Genomic DNA, 19,900 nt, shown 5'->3' with positions numbered 1-19,900 from the left:
GGACAAAATGGGAACTTTCCAGATGACCAGCTGGCACGATTCAGCTGCACTCTCAAACCAAACACTAGAACTAATCATATTATTCACTATGGGTTTATGTCTGCCTTCCTACTTTTGGATCAGAAATCAAAAACACATTTCCAACTAGATCCAGAGTAATCACATGAACAAAGTCACCTTGAGGACTACTGGGTAAACCGTTTTTTTTATTATGACAATTCACCTCATAATTAAGTGACACAATTCATTTGGCTTTGTTTTTTACATTTCATGTCATAGTTTTTCATCCAAATGTAACCAAGCAGTGAAACCAAATTGAACTGTTTTTATTCTGGTCAGCTCAGAAACATCCTACCTCATTGGATTAAAGAAACTTTGCTAACGCTGCAGTGCAGCAGTTAGTGTGGAAATGCAAAGCTGTCTAATCTGTCTGTGCTGGACAAAAGGCCTACACAGACAGGTGTCGTTCCCAGTCATTAAGAGGATAGGTGACCATAAGATAAAATGAATGAAGATACAGCAGAGTTAAAGAGAAGGTCAGAGAATGGCTTACCTATGACAAGTTCATGCTTAACTTAATCTTTTTCAGTTTGTCCCAACAAATCCAACCCAATTGAATTAATAGATATTAATCGTCAACAATGTGGAGAAAGTGTAAATTTACTAAAATAAGAGGTTTAATATATTCACTTTTTTATGTCAACATTGAGGACAGTTCATGTAACAATCAAAACCCTGAGATGCTCATTGTAGCTCTTCAGAGCATTCAGTCACATCAGCTTCAGGTCACCCTCAGCAGAGATGGAGCTTTCAGAAGAGATTTTTTGTTATTCAGTATTTTTCTCCTCAAACGAAATATACACTTCAAATAAGGAGAACAATTATTAGTTAAGTTATTAAGCAAATCTGGGATGATCAAAGTCTGATGAACACATCAGGCCCCAAACACATGAAAATGATTGACTAATAATTTTTTATTTTTTTTAGTTTTATTTACCCAGGAAAATTGCCAAATTAGGAATGAAAGAATTTATTCCTAATCAGTTCCTAAATGTTGCACATTTCTGAATTTAATGTAAAATTAAGCTATACTCTATCTGATGGTCCATCTTCACGCAGGGCATGGTTAACACTATTAGGAGTCACACAGTTGTCATAGAAGATCTGGAAGGAGCCGCTAACATAAGTTACCCTCTTCAAGAAGTCCTCCAGCTGCTGCACCGTCATTTCCTGAACCTGGTTATTCTCCTTGTCGTTGAGGCCACGAGACGCGAATGCAGGGAACTTCAGGCGCTCGGAGTAGGGTGAATTGCGGTCGAAATCAGTGCAGCAGTAGGCCGACCAAAAGTAGCTGGGGACGCCCAGGCGTTTGATGTTCTGGCGGCGTATTGCTTGACCTGAGGTGGTGACCCCGGTGACCACATAGGCGGCGCCTCTGCAGTAGTTGTTGAGCCGCCTGCGAATGATGTGCTCATGCTTTTTCCAGGGGCCCATGTGGAACTCTCGTACCTGAGGAACCACATTGGTCAGAGTGTAGGTGGCTGCTTTGTCATCAGGATGGGCCTGGTGCTCATCCGGATTGAGTTGTCCACGCTCGTAGATCACAGACTCAGAGTAGTCATCGAGGACAGCCTGTGCAGCTTCTAAAGTTTTTGGAGCATTTTCAGAGGGCAGCTGCTGCATCTCTCTTGAGCCAGATGCTGTGGACAGCTGCCAGGAAAAACAGTGTCATTATTACAATCCAAAAATTATATATATTTTAAGGTTTAGTGTTTAGAATTTTGTGATATCTAGTGTTGATATTGCATGTTGCAGCTGAACACCCCTCTCCTCGCCCTCTCCTTCCAAACATGAAAAAGAAACTGTGGTAGCCTTTAATTGTCATAAAAACTCAAAAGGTGTTTAGTTTGTCCAGTCTGGACTAATGTAAAAAACATGGCGGCCTCCGTAGAGAGGATGTAAATATAGTAGTATTTAAATGCAAAGGGCCTTTTCTGGGGTAAAGAAAACTACAATTCATACAATTTAGATGAAATGAACCAGTGAAAACATCATGAGGATTATTTTGCATTAAATGTCTGCCAATAGATCCCTTTCACCTAAATCTTACACACTGGACATTTAAACTAGATATTAACACCAAATAAGATTAATTCTTGAAACGTTGCTCTCTTTTTCCCCCTTAAACACTCCTAAGTAGGTTAAACTTTGAATCCGGAAACCATTCTTACCTGTGGCTCATACATCCAAGGCACATCAGCCTTCTTGGAGCCATCTGAGCGCTTGAAGATGTACGCAGAATAAACAGGGATGTGGCTGAAGGTGTCGTACAGAGTCACATATCGTGGTTTTCCCTCATAGAACTGGCAAATCGTTTGGAACGACTTCTCCTCAAGCCCTCGAGGCAGTGTGCCCATGTACAGGAACTGTTTACACCGAAGAGATAGATTTTCCTGCACTTCTGCTCCTGCCATCACAACTAGCAGGTACATGAGGGCTTGGTCTGCTCTGTTGACAATCATGATGAAACGTGGACCACTGTGCATTTGGTCCCTCTGAAAAGCTGTCGTGCTGTGTGGAGTCTGTCAGCTCTGTCTGTGTGCGTCATATTATCTCTGGTTTATTATGCAAATGCTTATTATGCAAATCCTTTAGTGCCCAAACCATTACTCTGTTGGAAAATTAACAAGTAACCAGAAGCCATCGCAGGCCCAGCCGACCTCTGACACCTCTCTCCAGGGTTGAAGTTATGGTGATAATTATGTGAGGTTACTCAACTTTAAACACTTAAAAAGTTGTGCCACAGTAATAGATGCAGCAAATTATACAATTATTGTAGATTATATTTCATCAGTGTTCAAACAATGCATTAAGAATTAACACCTAAGGTTCTACCTAAGAAGTTGAAATGTGAAAAATGACTGTCCTGGGGTGGTCTGATTAACCAGATTTAGTGAGAATGCTTATGTTGTTGGGCCATTGGTGTGAAGGGGCTTTAAAAACATGGACGTCTATGTACTGTATATTTGTTGAGATGTGGCATATAGAAATGCTCAAAATGAAAAAGTGTATTAAAGGTACAGTGTAGAATTTTGTTATATCTAGTGTTGAAGTTACATGTTGCAGCTGAACACCCCTCACCTCACCCTCTCCTTCCAAACATGAAAAATAACCTGTGGTAGCCTTCAGTTCTCATAAAAACTCAAAAGGTGTTTAGTTTGTCCAGTCTGGACTAATGTAAAAAACATGGCGGCCTCCGTAGAGAGGGTCCCCTCGATGTAAATATAAAGTATTTCAATACAAAGGGCCTTTTCTAGGGTAAAGAAAACTACAATTCATACAATTTAGATGAAATGAACTAGTGAAACAATCATGAGGATTATTGATTCCACATTGTGGAAACTTTGAGCTGCAGAGCCCTTTTAACAGTTTTGTCATGTTAGGGGTTGATGATTTGATGCAACAAAAACAAAGAGCACACTTATGCCACTCCGTGCAATAGAAAATTAAATTAAACTAAACAGTGTTTCAATCCAGAGTGCAATCTTTGTCAGGCCCTTTTGTGGTTAAAAGAGAACCACCCATATTTATAGGGTACACTAATGTGCTGTTGGGCTCTGTGTTGGCGGATGTGGTTAACTACCCTGCTCAAGAAGATTGAGGAAACACACTTTGCATGTGGTGGCCACAGAAAATTGTTCTGTCTGTATGCTTCCCTCCATGCTTTCTCTAGTTTAGTGTTCTGCTAGTGTCCTTGTCACCACTGGTAGCATGAGTCGGTAATCAGTCAGGTTGCACAGGTAGTCCAGCTCCTCCAGGATGACACATCCATACATGTGGTCACAAGAAGGTTTGCTGTGTCCGCCAGCACATTCATGTGTCATTACATGTTGTTTCTGTGTCATTACATGTTGTTTTTTTAGTTGTTTTTATGTCGTACCACAGGGCGTAGCAATCCAAATTTCATTGAATTACGTTCAATGACAATAAAGGCAATCTGATCTGAATCGGAATCTCAAGAGCATGGAGGAGGAGCAGGAGACCAGCTGTGACACAAGGAGAGCTGGACTTGGCAGTAGAGGGGAATCAACCCAGCAGCAGGACCGGTATCTGCTCCTTTGTGTGAGGAGGAACAGGAGGAGCACTGCCAGATCTCAATAAAATTACCTCCAGCAGGCTACTCTAGTAGGACCTTTGCTCACAGGCCAGGACTGTGCAGCTCGATTGGCAATCACCAGAGAACACAGGTTCACACTGAGCACAAGCGACAGTTGTAAAAGAGCCTGTAAATGCCATGATGAACGTTTTGCTGCCTGTTACAACATTCAGCATGAGCAGATTGGTGGTGGATCAGTGATGGTCTGGGGAAGCATATCCCTGGAGGGTCGCACAGACCTCCATGTCATAGCCAACAGTTCCCCGACTGCTATTAGGTACTAGGATAAAATCCTCAGAGGGATTGTCAGACCTTACGCTGGTGCAGTGCTTCCTGGGTTCCTCCTGGAACAAGGACAATGCCCGGCCTCATGTGGCCAGAGTGTGTAGGCAGTTCCTTGATGATGAAGGCATTGATGACATTGACTGGACCTCTCGCTCCCCTGACCTAAATCCAATTGAGCACCTATAGGATGTGTCAGTGCATCTGACACTACCAAGTACCACCACAGACTGTGCAGGAGCTCACTCACTTATCCAGGTCTGGGAGGTGGGGATTCACCAAAACACCATCCGGCGACTCACTTGGAGCAGCCACAGACGTTGTCGGTAGTATACAGGCAAGAAGTCTTGATTTCGTCTGTCAGAGTCTGTCCTTTCTGTAGTGCAAGTGTCACCCACTTGTTTCCCACAGTGATGCTCAATCTGCTCTACAATAAATTACTTATATTTAGTTTTTCTTTCTTCAGTATGTGAGTGAAAAGACCATGCCCTTAGAAACATCTGTTTCCATAACAACAGCGTGACCTCTACTCTTGTAGAAATAAACACTTCCCGTATCTATCCATCCATCTTAGAATTGAATGACTACTGTGGCCAAGAAACATAACTTTAAAAACTTGGGGGAGCTGATGTTGTTTATATATTATATAATAATAATAAAAAATATTTAATTCTAATCTGTTAAAGTAATTTGTAGCTGCAGCTGTCAGAACAATGTAGAGCATGGTAAACAATACTGTTTTTGCTTTTGGAATGTGGTGGATATAAGATATAAAGTTAAACAAACTTAAGATGCTCAAGTCCAAACCAGCCTAGTGCTGTTCCTTGAATCCCTAAATGTTGTTACAATCTTTCTAACAAAATCATTATTGTTAATAAATCATATATAATACAATATATAATCCATGTGTTCACTTAATAGCATTGATGATTGATAAAGATGATCAAAAAGTCCCTGAGTGTGCAAACGATAAGATTAACATTGTAATTGAACAGCACTGAATGAACAATAGTAACTCAAGTCATACTGTAGCCCTACACTTCAAGTGAAGTTCAAATAGAGACCACTAGATGGCTCAGTCTGCATGGTAGTGGCCATGAACAGCTGCTACCAGCAACATCTAACTTCATTCATCGCCTACAGCCAGTGACCAGGGATATCCAAATATCATGGCCGCACTGTGCCTTAAGATGAGCCCTACAGCTCTTACTGTGGTTTATCATATGGTCCACGAGCACTGCTGCCCAATCCCAAAATAAACTGTGGATGAACGTTATCCTGCAAATAAAAGCACGTATGAATGACAGGACACGCAGGTAACATGCACAGCCGTATCTGCTGGAAAGAAAAAGGATCAGGTACAGAAAAAAATAACATTGTAAAGTACATGATATAGATTATTTGTTATTTCCAATGTGCAAAGTAGTTCAGGAAGTCTGTCATCTTATTTGTGATGACTCCCTGTTGTCTGTGTACGGAGGGTCGCAACTATGTGAAAACCTATTTCCACCTAACAGATTTTTAACATGTAAACACCTCCAGTTCTGTCCATGTGTCCCAGTCCTCTCCTCGCGAGGGAGGTGTGCCATGGCTACACAGCATGGCGCTGCAGAGTGGAGACATGGCTCTCAGAGTACAGTGACAGACGGTGGTGGGGACACACGTCTCATGCTAAGGGCTGCATCAGTTAGTGAGACCGATGACGTTTCCCGTCACAGCTGTTAGCTTTGCTGGGTCTTTGTCATGTACATGCGCGCACAGGGAGCTGTTCGAACCCCGTTTCAACTCCTGCTCCCTGATACCAGTCAAGAATCTCAGCCAGGTCAAATGTGCGTAACAGAGGCTGAGTGGACATCGTCTAACGAGCAGTTAGTGAGTGGGTGCAGACCTCCACATTGTTCCTTTAGCCCCATTGGAGGTAACATGGCTCCATCCAGACACAGACAACAACACTACAAGCAACCAATCAATCGTTCTCTCCACCGCGGAAACCAGCGACCAATCAGCTGTCAGAGTGCGTCGACTAATGCAGACCGTTCGACCAATCAGCTGTGTGTCTGGGTCTGCTGGGGGAAACAAACAGCCAATCAGCTGCCAGTCTCCTATACACGGAGCGACTGCTGGACCAATGAGCTGCGTGTCTGGCTGCACCGACGGGGTGAGTGTCTGTCGAGGCCCAATCAGCGGTTTAGTGCTGCCTGCCGGTGCCGGGGACTGGTGGTGAGGAGACGCTACAGCGCTGTCAGGACCGGACCGTGAACCCGGAGACGGTACACACTGAGGCGAAAGGAGACACAGGTGAGTCCGAGGATGTTCGCGGGGCCTGGCTCCGGCTGGGGATGTTTCGAAGTGGCAGCGACGGAGTTCATGTGGCGGCAGGAGGGCGAGTAGTGTCGTGGTGCAGCCGATGGATACGCTGATGTGCTGATAGACAATAGAGCGGCTTCTCTTCGCTATTTATTGATGCAGACTGACATGTCGGCGACCAGCAGCCGTCGCCTCGAACTGTCCATCTCCATTTAAAGGTCTGGAATCCCAGCAGAAACATTAAGGTTCATCTAAATCCTCCCCGGCGCCCCGTGTTTCGATAATAACCGAGCTGTTACCGGAGATGTGTGAATTACGGTGCGATGGGAGCGTTGAGCGGAATGCCTCCAGTCGGTTTCATTGTTTGATCCAGAGTCTCTAGGGGTTAACGGAAAGAGGCAACCTTCTCCAAATACTGGTTAATGCTCGTTTAAAGGCTGCCGGGGTGAGATGGGATGTTCCGACGGTTGTAACGGGCTAAAGCTATGTGAGCTGGCGGATTAAAAGGCGTTAGGAGGAGGCCGGGGCTGCTGATGGCTCACAGCAATTAGGAAGAAAAATTTGAAATGCATCAGCCATTTACGTAGAGACTCAACTGGCTTCATATGCACCTAAATGGCTGCCTGGCGCCTGACAGCACAACCAACACGTTACTGTAAGGGCAAGGCTTTATTCAGGCAGCGCGGCGGATTAACGGAGGTAGATGTCTGGATGACGTTAGAGACAAAACGGGAATCAATATTTAATGTGTGCTGCCTATTATTCTGCAGTGTAGAGGAGCTCATTTTGTGTCTGCTGCTGCACTGCTCCTCCAGATTTACATGAGTCACAGGCAGATGGATTCACATCTGATTGCTATCACTGTCTCTGCCGTTCTGCTGTGCAGCGTGTACCGTCTTTTGAGCTGGAGATAGGTTCAATGAGGTGAAGACAGAACGTCAAATTGGACCGTTCTCCATTACAAGCCTTTTACAGGAGCTGGTCATGTCAGGCTTCAGTTCCATACATTGAAGTAGTGTAACACACACAGCAGCTGCAGGTAAGGAACAGTCGCCTTACAAAAACGTGTATTTTTGTCACTGGCAAAGTTGACAGACAGACAGCAGTGTTGTCACTTTCACTGTGCTCAGCAGTGTATCACTTTCAACCAGCTGGTTGTTTCTAGTGGTGTCTCCTTCAGGACACGGTGCACACTTCACAGATGTGAGCGTGGAGGTACAGCAGCCCCACAGCCTTTGGTTGTGAGATAAAAGTTGGCAGACCTTGACAAACTCAGCCCTCTACTCACATAGTGATAGTGGGTCCATATGAATGAAAGGTCCTTGCAGTTGAAGAGTGTGAATGAACTGTAGTATTCTCAATGGTGGAGTCCTTCCTTTTCCTATTTCCACCTCAGTGTGCTCTGGCAGCCCCAGCAGCATAGAGATGAAGCCTATCACACTGTTATGACAGCTTTTCACATTGCGTGTAGAGTACTGCAACATCAATTTGGATTAATATACAGTCAATGCAAATAGTTGTCAATTTTTATAAGCCCCTTTTACTGGTCCTGGTTTGAATATTAGATTTTGGGTGTGTGGGTATGTATCAGGAAACTGGATTTCAATCAATCAATCAATCAATCAATCAATCAATCAATCAAATTTTATTTGCATAGCCCATATTCACCGATCACAATTTGTCTCATGTAGGACTTAACAAGGTGTGACATCCTCTGTCCTTAACCTTCAACTACCAAAAAAACACTCAGAGAGCCACATTTGAGGGATCCCTCTCCCAGGATGTACAGAAGTGCAATTGATGCTGTGTGTAACTGAACCATTACCAGAATAACTTCACGGCATTCATTAGAAGAACCAGTTTCATACATAATGGAGAAGTGTGGCAATGTTTAAAGTATTTATACAAATGTCTGATAGATATGAAGGGAGCACTAATGACAAATGAATTGAGGAGTTGTCAGTAGTAGAGTAAGAGTATGTGAGTAGGCATATTGTATATCAAGCAGTCTTGATGTAATCATAGTCCATGATCAGTTGCCACCACGATCAGGATAAACCACAATCAGGATCCACTACCACAATCAGGATCAAGCTGTTAATGTGACTTCTAATTTCTATATTGTAGAGGTGTTGTACACTATAACTTATTAAACTATATGCTTATCACTGGCAGCTGTCTCTGACACTCCCACCCTTAAAGCCCCAAACTATGCTGGGACTTCAAGGGCCCGTCAAAAAAGTGTACATTATCTTTGCCAAGAAAAACCCACTTGTGCAAAAATGTGCCAGTAATTATTATTTCTCACCTGTCTGTCTGGTATCTACTTTTCAAACAGCAGTAATTCAGCTTTAATAAAGCAATGCCTCCCAGTTAAACTGGATATGAGATGTCAGTGGTATAGGTGAACTAATACTGTATTTTCTAGGCCAACTTCAATATTTTAAATTGTTATAACATTTGGATAATTATAAATCAGCTGAACGCAGGTTTTCCACAGGTCCTTAAAAAGTCTTAAATCAATAAGCAGATTTTTACTTCATCTAATGCGAGTAGGTGCAAGTTCAATGAGATCTGGCTCGAGAACATTTACTGCTCATTTGAAGCCAGTCAAACCTTGTGCAAGAAATTCGAACTTTTGGTATAAAGACGTACAAGTCACATGTCAGAGAAACATAAAGCCACCAGTGATCGCCAGCCATCACACAATACTGCTCTGTTTTCACAGCAAGAGCATCACCAGAGTCCAGCCATGGCATTATCCACTCTGCACCAATATCAAATTCTAGTGTAAACTACCTGCGAGCAGCATTTGTATCAAGGCCAGCATTTAAAATGTAGCTCCCGTGGACTTAACACATGGAAGCTAATTATCAGTCATAGAACGTTAGCTTAGTTCAAGAATTTCTGTTAGGGATCCAGTGTTTTTTGGCGCTTTTCTTTATTGATTTCTCAGAGAATAATCAATGGATCGGGATGAAGAATTTCCGCTCTGTTTTGAGGACTGAATGCTTGTAATTTGGCGCAATCCAAGCAAAAATCTGGATAGTGAATTTAAATGTGGTTTCATAAGGGGGCTGCTGGGCCTTGATTTACTATTTTGAAAAACATCTTCGGTGAACTGTGCAAACTCATATGATAAAGGCCTTAAGGGTGTTTGTCCTGTAATTTGTCAAATGTATAATCTGTAAAAAAGACTCAAGATTTAGAAGCACTCATAATTTCTGCATCATGTGACAGCTTCTCAGGTTTTTTCACTCCAGTTTTATATCATAAATAGATGTTGTCTGGTTATTCTGTTTCTGATATTGTTTAGAGAATAAAACTGGAAAATGTGTTTGGTTGATGTATGAATATAATATTAAACTTATATGTGAAGCACTTTTCTTACAGGAACAGCAGTTTAAAATCCTTTAGAACAAAGAAATAGCATGCACTGATGGCTTTACATAAAGTACACATGTAAACATGTTGAAGTGTCCTACAGCCTAATACTAACCAACTCTAGTTGTTAGTGACTAAAGTATGTTTTCAAAATCACCCCAGAAATATTGTTGGCATTTTGTACTGCAGTCTATATATCTGCTGACATGCACTGTATGTGCATGTATCTTTAGTGAGCTAATTTCAGTGTTGTCGCTATATATTTAGTAAAATTCTAAATCTTTTCAATCGCATTTCTAATTTATAAAAAAAAAAAAATCATTCTGTGTTAAATGTAGAGAGTACAACTTTTTGTAAAAGGATGAAGCTGGTATTATTCCATTTTTGTGTGTAATGTACAGTTAATCAACCCAGCAGCAGGACCGGTATTTGCTCCTTTGTGTGAGGAGGAACAGGAGCACTGCCAGATCTCAATAAAATGACCTCCAGCAGGCTACTCTAGTAGGACCTTTGCTCACAGGCCAGCGCTGTGCAGCTCGATTGGCAATCACCAGAGAAACCCAGAATCGGCAGGTCCGCCACTGGCACCACATTCTCTTAATGTATGAGAGCAGGTTCACACTGAGCACATGTGACAGTTGTGAAAGACCCTGTAGATGCTGTGGTGAACATTAGGGTTAGGGTTACAACATTCAGCATGAGCAGATTGGTGGTGGATCAGTGATGGTCTGGGGAAGCATATCCTTGGAGGGTCGCACAGACCTCCATGTCATAGCCAACGGTTCCCTGACTGCTGTTAGGTACCAGGATAAAATCCTCAGAGTGATTGTCAGACCTTACGCTGATGTAGTGGATGCTGAGTTCCTCCTGGAACAAGGACAATGTCCGGCCTCATTTGTCCAGAGTGTGTGGGCAGTTCCTTGATGATGAAGGCAATCATGACATTGACTTGACCTCTCGTTCCCCTGACCTAAATCCAATTGAGCACCTATAGGATGTTGTGCACACCAAGTACCACCACAGACATTCAGGAGCTCACTGATGCCCTGATCCAGGAGTAGATCCCCCAGGACACCATCCGCCAACTCATCAGGAGCAGGCCCAGATGTTTTCAGTAGTGCTTAAGGGCCATACAAAGTACTAAGTAACATTATGAGTTGCTGTGATGAAATTCACGCGAGTTGGATCAGCCTTTGATTTCGCCTTTTTACTTTGATTTTCAGTGTGGTTTTGAATCCATCCCTCAATGGGCTGATGATTTTTATTTTCATTGACCGTTGTTACGTCATTTTGTTCCCAACAAATTATACACTGTACTTTAATAGATATTTCAACTATCCGATGTATGATTTAAGTGTTTTCTTTTTTCTTTTTTTTTTAAAGCGGTATGTTTGGGCATCAGGTTGCTGTTTGAAGGAATGAGTAAAAATAACATGTCACCCACTGTAGCAGTGTGGCTCACTGATGTGGCTTTAGTTTTTGTACAAGATGGCACAGAGGAATATGGCAAGGCTTTGCATCTGCAAGTGCGATTTGTTGACAAGAAGAAGCTCATAGAATGTATAGTTGCACAAGAGTTAGTGGGTTTAATTTCCAGTCAGTCAGTGCAGGCTGCAGGAGATGTTATTAATAATAACTAATATATATGTATTGATAATAATATAGTGTTGTTGTTACGTTATTATTCAAATAGAGGTTCAACAGAATTCAAATTAGAGCAGAGATAATTTGTTTGTTAAGCTTCCAAATGCAGTTTTTGTGACATATAGCATTCAGTAGTTATTCAATGTTTATGGTATCAGTCAACCAAACTTCGAAATAGCTGCAGGATCTGGTTAAATAGTGTTTGGTATGTAAGACACAGATGGACAGAACCTTTTTACTGCCACAGAACATTATGTTATTATAGTGGTTGATGGTGCACATAGATAGATTTCAGAGTTCCCTTGGCTTGTGATGGGGACCAGCCACGTATACCATACAGAGGTGTATACCAAGCTTAAAGCTAATGTTTTCAACAGACTTCAGAAGTGAACATAATGGTGAAAGTGAACATGCATCGGTGTGTTGTTTTTCAAACTGTTCATTTTTTATGACCAAGAAGCACATTTGTAAATTATGTGAACTTCAGCCAAAATTTTATATTTTGTGATTGTTTTTTCATTGTTGCTGAGGAAAAAAAGCAAAATGATCAGAGGCCAGAGTGGGCCTAATGTTAAGCCCTCAGTAAGCTCAGAACCAAGTGCTTGTCAGATCACCAGACAGCATCTGGAACCTCAAAGTCACATGAAAGTCTTATGGTTGGCTACAGTAATTAGCCAGATGTGATTAGCCATGTTTTTTTTCATTCCTCACACAACAACTTCATGTGAACAACTGATCAGAACACCACAACTGAATTCAAAGTGGAACTATCTAGAAGTATGTGTTGTTAGGCCCATTCGTACAGTTCATTGTGTTCACAGATGATCGTTGGAGAGCAGACTGGGAAGCAGTTGGATACAGTTAAGAGCTGGCTATGATGGCAGGTTGTTCACTCCACCTGTGTGTGCTGCTGGGAACTTATCAGTCACGAGTCAACTACCAGTGGTGAACAGAACAGGCATAACCAATTACAAGCATTGCTAATACTTTCAAAATCAGTTCCACCTCATCATCAGTCCAAGAAAAGCAATCCCTGCTCTTACTTTTCAACATTGCTGTTCATCATACATTGTATTTTATGCAACTAAGCAACCAAGTGCAGAATAGACTTCTGCCTCCTGTTAACACTGGCAGCACGTATGTCCATTGTATGTGAATGTGTAAGTATGAACAGTGGTTATTTCTGATATGGAGCTAAAACACTAGCCTCGACAGAGATATCTATTTTAAAATGAAACTGTATAAGTGAGGACTGTAGCCGCAACATCAATCAGTCGACAGTTTGAAGTTCCCCACCTTTTATAGGTCTTTTTCACAGTGGACATTTTGTCTCAAAAGCACAGGTGTTACTAATAACATTAATGCTGGCTGTACTCTGTCTCTTTGGCTGCTAAATGCTCCACCATGTTCACCAGCTGCTCTCTCTGACTGCTGAGCAGGTATCGTACTAGAAAGTGGCTTCATCAGGGCCTGTAGCCTGTAGCTTATTTTCAGCTGGAAGCAGATTGTGTGGGCTGTTCAACTTTGCCTAGCTAAAAAAGGCTGAATGCTATAATTCACAGGAGATTCATCACTACGAGTGTCACCTTCAAAATCACAAACAGCCGTTTGATCCATTACTTCATATCGATTATAGCACATGTTCAATATGATAGACTGGGGTGACACTTGTTGTATTACACAAAAGACTTGAATTTCTATTTATAAAAATACCAATCATAGTGGTCTCTTGTTTCTTAAGTTCCTACAACAGCTGAGTCATCTCTCCTGTCCTGTCAGACCATTTCAGTTCTAAAGAAATAATTCATACTGATCAGCTTTATAGTCTTAAATCAAGACCTTCAGTGTTTTTGATCAAGAAGTGCCAAAGTCTGTAGGCTACAGTCTTTATTTTGGTGTGTCAGAAACACATTTAATACTACAAATCTGCTTCTAAATATAAGTGTTATTATATTGTACTCAGTATCAGCATATAGATAATATCAAACGATTCAGATTAAGACTGAGGCCAAAACCACTTAATCAGTTCACCCCTAACTAAGGCTACATCCATGGTACTACTCCATGAAAATGCCTATTACATGACTGCTCGCCTACACTGGGCATGCACATGCAGATGTAGACTGGAAAGCATTAGAGTGCTAATGTACAGAGGAAGTGCTCACATATTGGCTATGCATGTAAAATTCTGAATTTAGCTGCACAATAGCTGGTAGCAAAGAAAACTGAGTCAGCAACACTTGTAACTGATTATACATGTTGCATTCTTCACTGGCAGCTGGGGCTAATGTTGGTTGTTTACTTCTGGAAGGGGGTCATGTGATGGGAGTCTGTTGAATCAGTGAAGGTTAAGTCGTGACCAAAAAGAACCAATCAGCAAGCGTTTGAGTAAATCACAGTTTCTGCCTGTCCAGACTAAAACACTGCCCCGAAGTGTCGGCCAGCAGCGTTTCCAAACTTCTACGTTTTAGCAACTCTAAAACTCCAGTCGTGTGGACACCAGGCAAAACTGCCAACATCTCTTTGGGTTAGACAATAATCTTGGGACTATGTCTGGGTAATAACTTTACTTTGGCATATAGTTTGGCACTAATTGATTTGCATAATAGGAATGAATGTGTGAAGCAGGGAGTGGTATGTGTGGTTGAAGGAAGAGTTTCATTTGTCTCGGTTGTAGAAGTGGCCCAGCAGTCAGAGGCAGTGCAGCTGTGACTAATCCAGCCAGTGAATAAGCAGTGTGCACATCATTGCTGCATTGCTGTGCTGCTGCATTTAGCCAGGTGCTGCACAAGGTCACCCCAGTCTGAATGCAATTCTCCAAATCGTCCCTGTACATTGAAGGGCACTTCCAAGATCATGTATTAGAAATTAAACATAGGGTGTTTCTCCAGTGACACAAATGACAATTTTAATTTGACCATTACCAAACACAGGTGCAGATTTATATCAGTATTGCAAGATTAATTCTAAAATGGGGTGGTTGTGTGTTGGGTAGTGTACAGCATGTTCTTGTACCCCATCATTCTCCTGAATAAAACACAAAAAATCATTAAAAAATAGATTGTACAACATTAGGATTGGGTGTCATTCACATTTGAGCCAAAGCAGCATTGAAGCATGAATTTAGTACTGGTACCCTTTTCAGGACATAAATGTAACACTGAGCAATGTAATGGTAAAGGGTCTATATTTATATAGCACTTTTCCAGTCTTGATGACCACTCAAAACGCTTTACAGTTCAGGTTTTGTCATTCACCTATTCACACACATTCATACAGTGCATATGGGTGGCACATTTTCTATGAGAACAACACAGAATGGCAATTTGGGGTTCTGCATCAAGTGGACGTCCCACTGTACCCCCTGACCCACAGCTGCCCAGCTGTAGAGCTTGCATACTGCATACTGTAATGTTTTGCCATAGTATGTTATTCACATACTATTTGTTTAATACTAGGGTTTTAGACATGCTAAAATAACTCACCTACTAAATACCATGTTGGTAAGGAATTTCAGACAGCTTTCAGGGTTAGTGAAAAAATTCCATTTATCTCCAACAACCACATAATTCAACTAGATAATTAGTTACCTGAAGGGTACCCCACATTATGTTTCATGGTCTACTGAAGGTTCAGTTTCTGTGGTGCTGGCTTCTGATTTTCAGGTTAGATGTTGCCCTGGCCAGCTTTGCATTTAGCATCACATGAAAGTGAGTTCAGTAACTGACCTTTCAACAGTGTGATACACAATGATGTAGCGTCCACAATTGTAACATATCACGGAGGGTATGTCTGTTCAAAAAACGTTTTACTCAAACAGGAATGTAAGACCAAGAGTAAGCAGCATATTGTTGAAGAAAATGACCAATTCGATTGTCATTAAGGAGGAGGTTAGGTGGGATGTGTCATCATCCGTTCATTGAATATATTTGTATGTTCATTTCTGACCCAAGGAAGACCATCTATGGTTGAAACACTGTCTCATAATTTAAACAGGTGATAAAAGTAGTCTGTGGCTTTTTGTGTGCATAATTTGCACAGAGATGTAGTAGTGTTGAAGCATCATATACTCTGTTTGTGTGTATAGTATTAAACTTAACACAAGAGACACATTTAATTCTCTCTGTCAGCATCGTTCTCTCATGTACTGACCTCAGAACAGTGCTGACAGCCGGTGCTTGCTGCACCCTTGGATGTGGTCTGTTAATATTAGCTTTCTGAAAGCCAAACTACAACAGTAGTAAAGGAACAGAGTGAGGCCAAGGATGTTTTGTCTCTTGCAAATCTCCTGCTGTGGCCTCAGTCATTCCTCTGCTATGAGCAGAGTAATGAGGCTGTGATAAGATAAAGAGCACCAATAATAAACCTCATAAAAGAATGAGCATAAATGAATAAGAAATAGCAAGCTGTGTGATGAATATGTAATGTAATAATAAAAAAATTAAATAAGTCTACTACAAAGTAAAACGTATACTGCTTTAAAACTACTCAGACTGGTTGGTCTGTGACCAATTTTTATAAAATTGTTGATTTGTTAAATCTTCTCCAAATATTTCTGCAGTTTACCCAACTCTTACTCAGATGGTACAATTTGCTTAAAGTTAAAGAGAATAACTAAGTCATTACTATACACCTCTGTCCACATTGATCCATTCATCTAAATGTTTTTAGTCACAAATCACTGTATTACTGTGTACCTTAACATAACTGATATTAGGCCTGTGTGATATGACCAAAACATCATGTCTGTATAACAATAGAGATTATGACTTTGGTCCATGTGTCTTTTTTCATGTGTCTTTGTCATATGTTGTGTCTCAACTAAAAGCCTCTTGAGAATCTGAGTCTGGGCTTTGTTTTGACCGCTCAGCTTTTATGTGTCATCTGTTGACTCTGTACTGACATGATTCTTGTGTAGGTGCTAAAAGAGGTCAGTGGTATTTCAAGGCTCTTGTGGGGTCTTTGGTATTTTCTGGTCAGTGTCAGTGTTTTCAGACCCAAACCCTGTCCATGTAACCGAAGTCGCCCTTCCTTTAAGTACAAGCTCCTCGTTCTGTTCGCACTGGTAAGAGGCCTTCTGCTCAGAATGACCTCATCCTGTGTCACGTTCACTCTCCTCCCTGTTTGTTTATGTTGACTTCATGCAGATTCCCGCCTGCATCCATGTTGTGTGGAGAAAAGCAAAGAATCATTAAAATATTTTGTCAAAGAGATTAATTTGTATAAACAATGAAATTAAAGGAAAAACATAATACAAAATGATAGATGTTTGTTGTCACACAATATACAGTATATTGTCTTATCGTACAGGCATTTCTGTCACATTAGCTCTGCATTGTCTGTTAACCAGCACAAGCATCCAACAAAGATGCAGTGGCCCTTCAACTACCCTACTCCATAATGCAGTGTAATGGGATGGAGAATTTGGTCTCTACTCTTGGTTTGTGTCCGTCAGGGATTAGTATATGTAATGTACTGTGCGGATGAGTGCTGTGTTTTAACATGTGTGTGATCCCTGGTTCTTCTTATTGTCTCTGGCATTTTTTTGTCTGTGCCGTGTGTTGATACTCCTGCTGGCTGCCATGTTCAGCCCCATTTTAAAATGTCTGTCTACCTTTGTGTGCCTCGCTCTGACTAAATGTCTCATGTTCCCGCTGCTTTTTTTCTTTCTTCTTTTTTCCTCTCATTTGGCTGGTGAAACAGTGCATGCCCCACCCTGTGGTCTGAAGTTCTGCTCTCACTCTTTTCTTGTCAAAGTGCCAGCTCCTGAAGAAAGAGATTTTCCTCTTTCTGCTCTGAAAACACCGTGCTTGCTCCTCCCACCCTGGCTCGCTCTCTCTGACTGTCTTACTGTGTGACGTCTTGACCACTAACGGCTACATATTAAGAGATAATTCCATACCCTGAGGTTACAAACCGGCTCAGACTGGCTCAGTGCATTTTGACTGCGCTCTGTTCCCTGGGTTAAAATAAATGCATAAAGAAAATGGAGAGAGAAGAAAATTACGTGTGTGCCTTTGTTAAAGGAACACAGGACTAATTTGCAGCAGGAGTGAAACAGCGACAAGAAAAACACACCTTTGTCTCCTGACAAGAAGGAATCATCTGCCTGTCCCTCCTGTAAATAGTTTGTCTCATTTTACCTCAGGGAACAAAATAACACCATGTTCATTTTTTTCTGTTGGTGGTGTTTGATAAAGGAAACACTGAAAGACTTCTTTAACACAAAAGATCACAGTGGTCCACCTGACTGCTTCATGATCAGTAGACATGATTTGACACCATTAAGCCACAAACACAGGTTACTCTGTTTTAACCAATCTCATCAGTTTACCTGGTTTTACCAGATTTTGATAGACTTAATTGGAAGTCAAATTGTTTCTTAGTGTTCACGGAAATAAAGAATCAGAAAATGTATTTCTTTCCACCAACGAAGCGTGCCTGCGTCTTGTCTTTATACATAGAAAAAGCCATCATTGATAGGGTTGGGTATCGTTTTAATTTTATCGATTGTGATTCAGCTTATCGATTTCGTTTTTCATTGATTCAGATTTTCGATTTCAATATGGTAAAAAGTAGGGCTGGACTATATGACAAATATTATATCAAGATATAATGTTTGATTTCTGCCAGTATTTATAATTATCACAATATGTGCCACATTATTCTTTTAGGTTGAAAGAGAGATATATGTTTGCTCCTTAAGGAAGGTTTTGGTTTTAAACACTTCTTCGTGGTAGAGAATGACAAACACTTGATAAACACCAACATTAAAAAATAGTAAATGGGCCAATTATGTGATATACCTCCTCACTGTGCCTGCACCAATGCATAAACAAGGCAGCTGTTGCTCAGCAGATAGTAGGTATCAGTAGGACAATGGTTTGATCCCCATACCCCACATCCTGTTTGCCAAAGCATCCTTTGGCAAGATACTGAACCGGCTGTGCCGGCAGTGTGTGAGTGATGTATGATGGATAAAGTTCTGCACATAGATGCACTGTATTAATGTGTTTGCAAATGGGTGAAAGGCAAAGTAGTATTGTAAAGCGCTTTGAGTTGTCATCAAGATGTGGTAATTTTTGACACTAGTTAGTGCTGTCACTTTTCCACCAAATTAATTCAACGAATAGTGGTTACAGGCGCAAATTTTGTGGTTCATTATGAAAATGTGGTGGGGCAAATTAGAAAAAGGGGTCCGTCACAGTCTAGTTAAGTAAAGGGAAACACTGGTCTTACATGCAGTTTACCCTCACTGATGCACTGGACTACATATTAGCTCAGGTCTGCTGGACTTTAGTAGAGCTGACATTAAAGATCAGTGTAAGAGATGCTAGACGCCACATTGCCTGGTGTGACAGTCAACAGATATCTCTGCTGGTCTAATAATCCCCCCAAAAAAGTTGCACCTATATGTAGCACTTAGTAGTTTGTTTGTTTAGCCAATGTACTTACATGATTCTTGTTGTTCTGGGTTTGTACCCTTCATGGTTGAATGCACTTATTGGAAGTCGCGTTGGATGAAAGCGTCAGCTAAATGATATGTGATGTAATGTAATATGTAATGGTGTCTATGAGTGATAGAGAAGCACCATGTATAGAAGTGCTTATGAATGTTGCGTGTGTTAATGCAACTTGGGGTGATAATAGTATAAAAATATATAAAAACATACATTCCATAGGTTCGATCCCAGTCTTCCCTGGTACGCATGCCAAATTGTCCTTAGGCAAGATACTGAACCCCAAATTTCTCTTATAAAGAAAGGAGCTGCACTTAGATGCATGGTATGAATGTGTGTGTGAATAAATGAATGTAAAAAGAAAGCCACATGTGAGGTCCCCTCTCCCAGGACAGACAGAAGTGCAGTAGATCCTGTGCACAGTTGAACACATTACGAAATTACAATATCTACAACATTGATTAGAAGAAAAAGTTTTAGCATGTGTCAAGTATTTATACATAAGAAATTGTCTGATAGAGATGATAGGAAGCAGCAATGACAATTGAAAGGAGTTGTTGCCAGTAATGATGGAATATGTGTAATATATAGAGCAATCTCGTAATCCTAGTCCATGATCAGATGCCACTACAATCCACAATCATGATCCATCACCATTTTCCATGAT

The 19,900-nt window shown here is 41.2% G+C and overlaps 2 protein-coding genes across 9 annotated transcripts in view; one reads left to right on the top strand and one right to left on the bottom strand.

Moving 5' to 3' along the window:
• Nucleotides 1–953: 953 nt before the first annotated feature.
• On the bottom strand, nt 954–2,522 carry LOC109640998 (endonuclease domain-containing 1 protein-like). The gene is made up of 2 exons (XM_020105292.2): nt 2,232–2,522; nt 954–1,710 (listed from the first exon to the last, which is right to left on the bottom strand). The coding sequence occupies exons 1-2, from the start codon at nt 2,520–2,522 to the stop codon at nt 1,087–1,089; spliced, it is 915 nt and encodes a 304-aa protein (XP_019960851.2). The 3' UTR covers nt 954–1,086.
• Nucleotides 2,523–6,568: 4,046 nt separating this feature from the next.
• Nucleotides 6,569–19,900, top strand: part of gatad2b (GATA zinc finger domain containing 2B) — a 52,244-nt gene continuing 38,912 nt past the window's right edge. For 4 of the 8 annotated variants that reach the window (XM_020105311.2, XM_020105308.2, XM_020105310.2 and 1 more), the window contains exon 1: nt 6,569–6,736. The gene's annotated coding sequence lies outside the window, so the exon portion shown is untranslated. The remainder of the gene's footprint in view (nt 6,737–19,900) is intronic. The other 4 variants (XM_069522790.1, XM_069522791.1, XM_069522789.1 and 1 more) reach the window with 1 other exon arrangement.

Source organism: Paralichthys olivaceus, chromosome 3 (assembly GCF_024713975.1).
Source record: "Paralichthys olivaceus isolate ysfri-2021 chromosome 3, ASM2471397v2, whole genome shotgun sequence".
Taxonomy (NCBI): domain Eukaryota; kingdom Metazoa; phylum Chordata; class Actinopteri; order Pleuronectiformes; family Paralichthyidae; genus Paralichthys; species Paralichthys olivaceus.
The sequence above is the reverse complement of the archived record's forward strand: the minus strand, read 5'-3'. Positions and strand labels throughout refer to the sequence as shown.